The sequence below is a fragment of the Cololabis saira genome, chromosome 8 (assembly GCF_033807715.1).
Source record: "Cololabis saira isolate AMF1-May2022 chromosome 8, fColSai1.1, whole genome shotgun sequence".
In the NCBI taxonomy this organism is placed as follows: Eukaryota; Metazoa; Chordata; class Actinopteri; order Beloniformes; family Belonidae; genus Cololabis; species Cololabis saira.
The window spans coordinates 46,576,726-46,588,874 of NC_084594.1; the positions used below are offsets into that span (position 1 = coordinate 46,576,726).

The 12,149-nt window shown below is 41.3% G+C and overlaps 1 protein-coding gene across 11 annotated transcripts in view; it reads right to left on the bottom strand.

Annotated features, from left to right (window-relative positions):
• Positions 1-12,149, bottom strand: part of plekha6 (pleckstrin homology domain containing, family A member 6) — a 132,085-nt gene that overhangs the window by 72,983 nt on the left and 46,953 nt on the right. For all 11 annotated transcript variants that reach the window (XM_061728144.1, XM_061728151.1, XM_061728147.1 and 8 more), the window contains one exon: positions 4,218-4,318. In XM_061728144.1, the coding sequence (XP_061584128.1) occupies positions 4,218-4,318 (101 nt within the window). The remainder of the gene's footprint in view (positions 1-4,217; positions 4,319-12,149) is intronic.

Below are 12,149 nucleotides of genomic sequence, written 5' to 3' on the forward strand. Positions count from 1 at the left end.
ATCGCGATATTGGGTTATTAATATTAATCTATTGTGTTTACTAGAAACGCGCATCCGACCCGCGGACCAAAATCTTACTCCGCTCAGAAGAAACTAGTCCCGTTTTGGTCCCGATCACGGGACTCTTGCAGGGTTTTGAGCTCTGAACTTTTACTTACGTAAGGCTGGTGTAGAGTTAAGCCTTACCTTATTAAATTAAACCTTTTTGGGGTGGTGAGTAGGATAAACACGGGGACAACTTCTGCGGAGTTCCAGTGTACTTTAATGTCCCTCAACAGTGTAGGATTTTAGAACATCAACACAGCACCTAGTGCCGTACTGTGGCGTATCACTCCGCCCAATCTAAAACAGACTAATCACTACAGATAAACTGACTAGTGTCATTATAGTCCCTGATTTACATCAGAATATAAAGAATATATTTATAAAATAATGAACCCTGAATTACCAAAATCTCCTCTTACACTTATAAGGTGAGCATGAATCAATCTTTTTATGATGTAAAATTGTATGTATTTATTTACTTTTATTTATTTATTTAATTTTAGTTGTTACATTTCTGGAAAAGAAAAAAGTCAAGTCATACATGAGAGAAACTATTCAGTTTGTGTCTAAATATTTGTACTTGTCTGAAACTGAAGATCATAATGCAAACCTGACATTTACTTTTAGTTCAGTTTGTGGAAAATGGTTGGCCTGGCTTTCTCTTTAAAACTTAAACAGTTATAAAACATTACAAACTGTAACAATAGGGCAAACGTACAGCATTATTTTGTATTTTGTGTCTTTCAAATAAAAGACCATTTTTTCCAGTCATATGTTCCTCATTCAAGGTTGTTAAAAAAATACTGCTATAATATCGTATCGTTATCGTGACCTCAATATCGTGTATCGTATCGTGAGATTAGTGTATCGTTACACCCCTACAAGGCAGTAAGAGAAAGAAAAACCTCCTCTTTAATAATTTACACAGACCAAACAAAGGCAGTGGAGCTGCATGTGTGTTGTTTCTCTCGTGGAAACATCCGAGAGCCAGCATTATTGTTTTGAGATAGGTGTGTTTTTACCCTCACACACAAACACACTCATCTCCATGACGACCAACATCTCAGAGCTCTATCAACCGGTTTCCACCTCTGTGTTTACAGACGGGTGACTAACGCACAATGAAGCCACACCATTTACTCCTTCAGTCAAAAGTTCTCCAAACTCCGCCGCCACCACCAGTCACCTCCCTTACAGCAGTAAAGGCCCAATACTCCCGCTTTTTAGTACTAGGATTTTACTATACATTATATACTATACTATACTATACTATACTATACTATACTATACTATACTATACTATACTATACTATACTATTTACTAAACATAATACAATTATCTGATCACAGGCAAATACAATCTCAGACATGTAATGTTTTTGCTGTGCCATTATTTATGTCACAAAAATGAAGTCAATGAATAATCATGTAGACACCCCCTAAGACACCCCTACAGTGTTGGGGCCAAACTGGGACAGGGAAGGAGTTGCAAATTACGAGAGTACCCCTAAGTGCCCCCATAATTCAATAGTTGGTACATTTATCAGCAAAGACTCAAAGTAGTGGTTTCCTGTATGACTTGTTCAGTCTTGGTCTACTCGTACTTACAAAGGTGCTTCAGTTCATGGAGGATTGTGGACTTCACATGTGCACTAGGGCTGCAACGATTCGTCGACGTTGTCGACAAAAATCAATAATCAAAATTGTCGACAATTAGGGCTGAACGATTTTTGAAAATAATATAATTGCGATTTTTTTCCTCAATATTGCGATTGCGATTTAATATGCGATTATTTTTTCAAGGTCCTGTTCTCATGTATTTTTCAACTACACAAGTAATAAATCAGTCTATTTTATAATAAACAATGTCAGATTTATTTAAAGCACAGATTACAACAATAAAGAAAACAAATCTGTGTCTTTACCTCTTTAACACGTCTACACACGTCTGTACACGAGGGTTATGGGACGTTCTCTGAATCCAATCACACGACACCAAACCGGGTTAAACTTTAGCCAAAACGAGGCGTAGTTTAATAGAAAAACACAAAAAACTCCCACAGGGAACAAAAAACCTTCCTCACAGGAAACTCAGAACTTCTTCACAAATAACTCAAAAATCACAGGGAGAAAAAAACCAGCAGCAAACTAACAAACAAACCTCAGGGTTAACTAAACTAATTAGCAATGAACAACTGGCAGCCCCGCTGTTTAACCTCCTGATGAGCTGACGGGCTGCAGGTTCAAGCTCACAGCGACTCAAGGCTGATTTATGGTTCCGCGCTATACCAACGCAGGGTACGCGTACGTACGGCGCGCGTCGCCCCGTAGCCTACGGCGTAGGCTCTGCGTCGATTTAACACTGAACCATAATTCAGGCTTCACAGCGCGACTCATTGTCCGCCGGCGCGCGCAGCTCCTCGCCGCGCCGACTCTGCACTCATATATTTAATACATTTATAAAGCCCATATATTTATAAAGCCCTGCCTGGCCGAGCCCTAACACTGAGGCCATGGTAGATGTAGGTTACACGCAGACACGCGGCACTGTTGACTTTTTTTCCCTGCCGGCTCTGCTCACTCGCAACGTGACCAAATCACGTGGTCAAATTGCAAATGCGGAAAATCTCGTTTTATCACATCGCGATATTATCGCAAATGCAATTAATCTTTCAGCCCTATCGACAATGAATTCCATTGTCGACAATTGTCGCCAGACGTGTCTCACTTCAATACAATCTCTGCCGAGTCGCGCATGCACGATAGCGTCTCTGCCGAGCGGTAGCCGGTAAACAAAATGACGGCGTCCTGTACAGCAGCTGCACGTAATAAAACTTCAAAGGTTTGGGAGTATTTTAGCCTGGATACAGCAAATAAAAAGATTACTTGCAAGGTTTGCAAAGCAGACCTTGCTTATCACGGGAGTACGTTGAACGAAGCGGACCCACCTTGGTAAGATATTAAGCGTATTTTGGCTTTAAAAGACAGCTTTAACTGACTGTGCCTAACAAAGGTATTTTAAATTAAATGCATGCAGTCCGAAGAAGTTGGATAAAATATCTATTTTTCATTGAAGTACCCATCTTTCTCGTGTTTATTATCATTTGCCACATAATTAAAGCAACCTCATACTAAATTTAAGAAAAAAATACTAATTATCCGATTAGTCGACTAATCGTTTCAATAGTCGGTAACTAGTTGACTATTAAAATAGTCCTTAACCCCATTCTAGCCAGACTATGGCTGTCAGACAGATGTCCTCACACCACCACAGGTCTATTTCATCACGCGTAAAGCAGATGGCTGTGGCATGTCAACGTCCAATGGCAGCAAATTAAGCCCAAATAATAATAATAATAATAATAATAATAATAATAATAATAATAATAATAATAATAACACTTCCACCACCGTGCTTGACACTGGGTGGGAGGTGTTTCTGCTGAATGTTTGATTATCTCCAAACAAGGTGCTGGACGTTAAAACCAGACTACTCCACTTTGGTGTCATCTGTCCCCGGGTCATTGTTTAGTCGTTCGCCCATGTTCCTTTTAGACAGAAACAGTTCATATAGTTTAAAAATGGTTTTATAAGCATTTCCTGATTGATGTGCAGCAGCAACTGCTTCTCTGTGGCCATGGTGGATGTCTTAGCTTTTTGGCATTATGTCAACACATGTGCTTTGGAACACTCAAAACCAGCAAAATGCCAAAACATATGCTTTTTTTGAGGTTTGCACATTTGATGATGATTAGCAGATGCAGCTTAACCTCTGACGGGATACTTAGTACTGCGTCTATGATTTCTGTGTTTTGATTCATTTTACATAATAAATATCTGGGTGAAAAAAGATCTGTGTTGTTGATCGCCTGAGCTTGTATTTGTATGACACTAAGACCCACCATGATACGAGGATTATCATGTTTTTACACAAAACCAAACACTGATTTAAAGAAGCCAATTTGTGAACATCCTCCAGAGAAAGCTGTAGAGAACTGATCTGCAGAGAACTTCAGGGAGCACTATTTCTAGTTCCTCCTAACGTTTTCCTCTTGAGATACATGAATGAAAAAGCAGAGGATGTCCAGTATTAGCTGCTCCCGGAACGGAGAGACCCACAAACACTCATCACGTCCTGCAGCAATCCAGCATCCCGCAATCGTCTTACTGACCTTAAAGGCAAATCTCCGGGTGATGTTGTCCACGGGCTCCACCGCTCCGATCCGGAAGCTGAGCAGCGGCAAGCTCCCCAAGACGCCGTCCTCCTTTTCATCTGCGAGGAGGAAACATGGAAGAGTGACAACGTCCGAGGAAGAATCTGGAATCCAGAAAAACAACCCGCAGCATCGTCACAGCTGCTGCTGCGAAGTGAGAGCTGTGGTCTGAGCGCGCTCAGTCAACCTGCAGGCTACGCTCAGTTACGACACACACACACACGCCCCCACACGCACACACACTCACACACACACACACACACACACACACACCAGCAAGAGAGAAAGAGAGATATCTGGGGAAGGGGGAGGGGCATCTGTATTCATACAACACGCAGAGCCCCGATCTGTGTGTGTGTGTGTGTGTGTGTGTGTGTGTGTGTGTGTGTGTGTGTGTGTGTGTGTGTGTGTGTGTGTGTGTGTGTGTGTGTGTGTGCGCGTGCGTGAGTGTGTGTGATAGATGATAAGGATCAACCATGTGACTCAGTGCTGCAGGAATCTTGGCTCCGAGCCGACTGTACCTGCTGCTTGTCTGAACCAACGCAAACGACACAAACAAACACGCCCTGCCTGCACGTCCCACACACACCTGAGGATCCACCACACCTGGATCCACACACACCTGGATCCACACACACCTGGATGATCCACACACACCTGGATGATCCACACACCTGGATCCACACACACCTGGATCCACACACACCTGAGTGATCCACCACACCTGGATCCACACACACCTGAGTGATCCACACACGCCTGGATGATCCACCACAGCTGGATCCACACACACCTGGATGATCCACACACGCCTGGATGATCCACACACACCTGGATGATCCACCACAGCTGGATCCACACACACCTGAGTGATCTACACACCTGGATGATCCACACACACCTGGATGATCCACACACACCTGGATGATCCACATACACCTGGATGATCCACACACACCTGGATGATCCACACACACCTGGATGATCCACACACCTGGATGATCCACCACACCTGGATGATCCACACACACCTGAGTGATCCACACACACCTGGATGATGTGTCCCGTCTACTGCATGAAAGAAAAGGACAAACCCTCTGTGATGTCACCCGTCTTATGCTGACAGCTCTGAGGCGCCTTAAGGCTGGATTATGGTTCTGCAACAAATTGACGCTGTGCCTACGCCGCAGGTTGCGCCGTGTCGCACACGCCACGCCACGCGTGCCTGACGTGCACCTCCCACAAATTGTAACTACGCATCAAGAGGTCACAGACCAACGCAGACCGAGAGGGCTGTGATTGGTTCACTTGGTAGCAACGCATTTCCGGTTTGAAGCAGTCGTGAACTTTCAGCGCTCTTTTCTTCGTGTATGTGTAATTTATTTTTTGTTTTGGTTTTTTGCACAATAGTTGTACAAACATGGAAGAGTTTCACACTGACATACGTTCATACCGTCTGCAAATGAAATAAAGTCGAAACAGATGTAAGAATCACTGATTTAGACTTTAGACTTGGAAATGTAGGTTTCAGGCTCTAAAAGCCTCTCTTAGCCTCTGAATCCCGCCTTGGGTCGCAGGTTGGCACCTGATGTGCAACACAAACAAACCAGAGTTCAAAGGCTTGAAGCAACATCTGAGCAGTTCATTAACCAACTGAGTATCTGCTGACCCTGTTAGTGTCAGCTGAACATGAACAGCCAGCAAGTCACAAAAAACAAACAAAAGAGCAAAAAACAAGGACAGTGTGACAGTTTGAATGTCATCACTGACTCCAATTGTGCAACGTTGTGCACTGTTGCAGGCCGTTTCTTCGTGGGACTGGATGACTACAGTCCTCTCTGCTCTCTAGAGATACATTTGGCCATTCAGTGTTTTTTATTTTATCTCCAAAATCCCCAAGTCGACGTGGCTGTATCACATTTGGGTAACATTGTGTATGACAAGCCCTCAGGGTAACAAAATGTCACTTTAATGCATTTTGAAATTAAACAGGATTTAAAAATATATATATTTAAAGGAGCTTGAGGCTCCTTTTAAGAAATGAGACTCTCTATCGCCACCCTTCACCACGACGGCCGTTGGGGGTACTGCAGCCAACAGTGAAGCCGGCACGGGAGAACGGGGAGAACGTGCATGCAGCGTCATGTGACGTCACATCCACAGCCCAGCGCAGGAAATTCGGGACCGAATTGCAGCACATTTTGCAGCACACAGCCTGTTCAAGGCAACGGAGAGATACACTAGAGGACTTATTCTTTTGGGTTTGGAACGCTTCATCTGACATTATTACTAGAAAACTTAAAATGTATACAGATTTTTTTCATAAATCCTGCCACAATCCGGCCTCAAGCTCCTTTAAATAAGTATACTTTGTTTTAGAATAGGTAAAAAAAAAACTTTGCACATCGTTCACAGGATATAAAACGTTTCTGAACTACTATAATATGCATGTACAGTTCCAATGAATTTTCTTGTGTTGGGGGGGGGGCAATAGGGTTTGGTCGCCAAGTTGCATTCTGGGACACGACGGCCATGTTGGCAGCCTCGTGAGTGTAAAGAAACAGCAATGTAGTAGCGCCAAGTGAACAGACGGAACGCAAAAAAAAAAGTTAAAATACCAGAAAGGAACTGGAATTTACCAGGATACCTTAAACAAGGAAGCCAGGGACCGATATATGGAGGAAATAATGATTATTAACGGTTTGGATCCATATGAAATCCCTACTAAAGAGTGGAGCTCCGACGAGGACTTACTGCCGCAGTTCTGCACAACCAACGTCTTCGGCTACCTTGTTCGCGGTGTGAGCGCCTACACTTCGGAGCAGTTCCGTTGTTCCAGTTCCGAGTCTCATGTGCAGTTCACAAATGGATGGGTGCAGGTGCTTCAGATCATAAAGCCGGCAAACAGTGGGAACAAGTTAAACCATTAGCGATCTTTTCCCCACGTCTGTTATGTGTGGAGCTGGTGCACCCCACAACACAGCAACGGGTTACCATGGTTTACAGAATAATGAAAAGTAACGATTACAAGTAAGACACAACGAAGAGGGAGCACATCTGTACACAGTGCGCAGTGGTCCGAAGAGCTTCCAACATGGCGGCTCCGCCAAGTGATGACGTCAAGACGACCAAGCCCTATTGGGGAATTGACATTTGGACACCCATTAGTGTCCACCACAGGCTGCTTCTTCACTACCTTCCCCTGAGGTAGATCTGAAGTTATAATTTTTAAGAAAAGGCACAGCTGGAACGGCTGAGCAGTCAGTCAAAGCCATTAGGTTGGTGCTAGCCTTCAGCTAGCTGCTATGTTATGAGCTACCTTCACCTCGGGACTACTGGAGGACAACCTAGAGCTGATCGCAGTGGTCTCTTAGTAAAATTAACAACTCAAGAAAACATCATCTATAAAATAAGAGTCATTATCTGAGGCGTGAATTAAGCGCTAACTAGCTAAAGTGATGAAAGCTAGCTGTTTGACACCACCAACTCCAATCCTGCCTTCAAAATACCACATCACTCGAAATCATTTTAACGGAAGAGGTAAACCTTCCTCTGCAGCATCCGGCAGACCCCCTAAAGTTTTCATGGATGTGAAATCTAGCTACGGGGACCAAAACTGGTGTTTCAACCTGCAAGTATGGTTGTAAATATGTTTATTTTCCCACGACTTATCACAAGCAATAAAAGGAGCCGTATGTAAGAGCAATAATAAAACGAATCATAAAATGAACGTTAGTTTTTCTTTCGTGCTGTCAGAGAGCCCTTTCTACGGAAGAGTATTAGGGCCATGCAGGAGAAAAAATATTTGAAAGGGGAAGATTTTTTTTATTGTGCACTTCGAGAAAAAAGTCGAAATGTCGAGAAAAAGTTGAAATGTCGAGATTAATGTTGAAATACAATTTCAAAAATAAAGTCGAAATTTCGTGAATAAAGTCGAAATTTCTTGAATAAAGTCGAAATTTTGTGAATAATGTCGGCATTTCGAGAATAAAGTTGAATACATTTCGAAATTTTTCTCGAAATTGTACTTCAACATTAATCTCGACATTTCAACCTTTTCTCGACATTTTGACTTTTTTCTTGACATTTCAACCTTTTTCTTCGAAATTGTACTTCAACATTAATCTCAACATTTCAACTTTTTCTCGACATTTCGACTTTTTTCTCGACATTTCGACTTTTTTCTCGAAGTGCATAATGAAAAAAAAAATCTTCCTCCTGTAAATTATTATTTTTATTTTTCCCCTGCGTGGCCCTAATAATCTTCCCTACCTTTCACTGGACTTCTCTTTGGACTATGAGAAGACAGTGTTTAATTTGTATGCCAATGTTAGGCAGGTTGTCCCTCGAGGACATGTTTTTTTCTTGTCGTTACATGTATGATAGTTATGTGTTTTTTGCTCGGCTCCCTTTTCATTTGGATGACGTGTTGATTCGCAGGAGGAAAATGTGCTCATCTTGTCATTATCTTGTAGTTTATGATAATGTCAATGCTGAAAATATGTACCTGGAATGTTAATGGGGTTCACACACCCGTTAAACGTAGAAAGGTTTTGACTTATCTTAAGAGGGAGGGTGTTCATATAGCCTTACTGCAGGAGACTCACCTAAATGACACAGAACATTTAAAATTACAACAAGGGGGATTTGGACAGGTCTTTTTCTCTTCTGTTACATCAAGAAGTAGGGGTGTGGCTCTCTTTCTAGGGAGAGACCTACCATTCAAGCTCTTAGACTGCATAAAGGATACAGGGGGACGTTATTTACCGGTAATTGTAAAAGAAGTATTGTATGGGGAGGACATTTCTGTTATGAATGTTTACTGCCCCCCTGGTCATCCAGGTGATTTCTTAAATACCGCACTCTCTAAATTGGTAGATCTTAATGTCAGGAACTCCTTTATAGGAGGAGATTTTAATTGTCATTTAAATCGAATTGTAGACAAACTTCCCCTTGGTAAATTGTATTTATCACCCCATGCCAAAATTGTTAATGCCTTTTGTGAGGATCTGGACTATGTTGATGTGTGGAGGGCTCTGCATCCGGTAGATGAAGAGTATACCTATTTTTCAAAGGTCCATAAATGTTACATAAGGATAGATTATTTCCTCACCCCGAAAATATCACTACAGTCAGTTGCATCCAGCTCCATAGGGAATATAGTTGTGTCCAACCATGCGACTGTTTTCATTCAGTATAACCTCAGGAACCCAGTCAACCAGTCTAGACGCTGGAGGTTTAGCCCTTTGATTTTATCAGACCAAAAATGTACATCTTATTTCACAGAGGAATTTAAATCATTCCTGTCCATTAATTCAACTTCTACAGAAAACTCGTCACTGATTTGGGAAACATCCAAGGCCTTCTCAAGAGGCCTTATAATATCTTATACGGCTAGTAGGCGGCCCAGGCAAGCTGGACAAAGAGAGATTTTAGAATCCATGCGGAAAAGGACTATGTTAAAAAACAGTCTGCATTGAAACTTAAAGAAATCTCTGCCCTCCGCTCTGCTTTAGACTCTCTTTTAACGAAACACGCAGAGGGGAAAATCAGATTTGCCAGGCAAAAATTGTATGAGCACGATGACAAAGCGGGGAAGTACTTAGCGTATCTGACCAAAAAAAAAAACGGACTCCCAAACTATTTCTTCGGTCACTGATGATAACGGTGATCAATATTTTGACCGTCCATCCGTCGTCTCCAATTAATTTAAAATGCTGCAGCAAGACTCAGCTCCCTGCACTTGCTTCCCCTCACTGGCTTCCTGTCCGTATTGATATCACGATCCTACTGATCACCTTCAAAGCTTTACATGGTCTTGCTGCCACTTGCTGACCTGTTGACCTGGTAAGTACCTTCTCCATCTCCACATATCCACAGTGCTCTTCTAACTATCCCCAGATTACAGCTTGTCACAAAGGGAGGGCAGGCTTTTTCCATCAGAGCCTCCACCTTATGGAACACAACATCGTTTGATACTTTTAAATCTCTCCTTTTTCTGAAGTCCCCTGGTATTCTGTGATGAATATTTTATATCTATTCTAAAAGTGGAAGTCCTTCACTCCCACTTTATTTATGAATCCTCTTTCCTGTCCTCTCCACCCCCACCTGGAGGCGGATGGCCGTCTGGTCTGCCAGAGGTTTTTTTCTGTTAAAGGGAGTTTCTGTTGGCACTCGCTGGTGCTTGCGTGGGACGGGTGTTGTATCGAAGGAAAGCTTTGATGCAGTCCCTCGGTTTCCTTTGCTAATGCAATTGTTGCATTGTTGCAAAATTGATATTTTTATTGGCTTTAATTTTATTTTTTGGTACCTTCTTAAGGTTGATTTGAATGATCTGTTTTCTTAAGCACTTTATTATTATTCAGGGATTCTTGAGATAAGGGACACATTTTTTTTAATGCACACTATATTCATTCACGTATATTTCTGTAGAGAACGGTCTTACCTATTTAACTATGTAAAGGAACAGATTCTAAATAAAAAAATAAAATAAACATGCTTCACTTTAGAACTTGATTCGTGTCAACTCCCTCAGACACACTCAAAAGTTTACAATTTTAATTCTTCCAGTCCAAGTCCTGAAGTATGTCGGTAGCCTATAGTGTTTAGTTACTCTGATATGTAATAAAATATAAAATATATAAACTTATGCTGTGATTTCACACTATTCTGAAAACCCAGATTTCTAAATGTTTGCATTTTCAATCTTTGCTTTTAATTTTAAAATGAAAAAAATAATTTGTTTACAAACTGGTCCTTTAATGTAATATACAGTATAATTAAAATATAAGCGCTGGGAAAGTTACACAATACTAAGCAGACCATAGCCTATCCATGCTATACAAGTCAGAAGTGTAGGGTTTACAGTAGCCTACGACCCTGAAATAATATGAAATGAAAAAAACCCTGAAATAATATTTTAATTCTTTACTATGTTCACAAATGATATCATATTAGCATATTAAGAGGTTATAGGTGGATTTTTCAACTCCCTCAGTTTACACATCAACTCTGTCAGGTGTAGAACCTGACAGAGTTGACGTCTGACGGAGTCGACAAAAGGGCATGTATTTTCCCGCCAAAACATGTATGTTCACTGCAGCTAGGTGGTTTTTCCTCAGTTGCTAGCTGTCTCAATAACCTCACTAAAATACTGTACCTAAATTCAATCCACTACTGTTTAAAAACATTATCATAACCGAGAGACGGTGTTGACATGTTCCAGCTGTGACCATAGGAATATCAACATTGTTTGTCTAAAATATCAAAAACTGTAAAAGCTACCAGAGTATGTGTGGTAGCGTTGCATTCAGAACAGGCAGGGAGAGAAAAGGCTCCTCAGGGAAATAGCTGACCATTCTATTTCCTGATTTAGGATTGTAAAAAAATCTGACAGTTGACAGAAACTGAGGACAGAACTTTTGATAGGCAGGATATTAGGGAAAATATTGTTTGAAGTTCACTTTATCTATTGTTTTATATATCTAAGACCACTATTTGTTATTTAATATATATATATTTGCACAATCAGAGTTTTTTAAAGTTTTTTGGGGTGGGTCAATACTGTGACCTCTTGATGAGGACAGGTATAATAACATGGACCATACATTAAACAAATTCACAGAGAAAAAGTGTCAAATGCGTCATAAAAAGAACATAGGTATAGTTCCTTTAGATTTAACTTTGTAAGTATGTAAGCCATGATGAATTTCTTGATTTTCAATGTAAATTAGACTTTTCTATGTAGGACATGTTTTGTCCCAACTCTCAAGAAAGTGTATTATTAGGGCCCGAGCACTTACAGTGCGAGGGCCCTATTGTATCTGTACGAATTCACTTTTTTGTCTCGTTCTCGTTCTTTTTATTTTTCCGCGAAATGAGGGTTTTTTT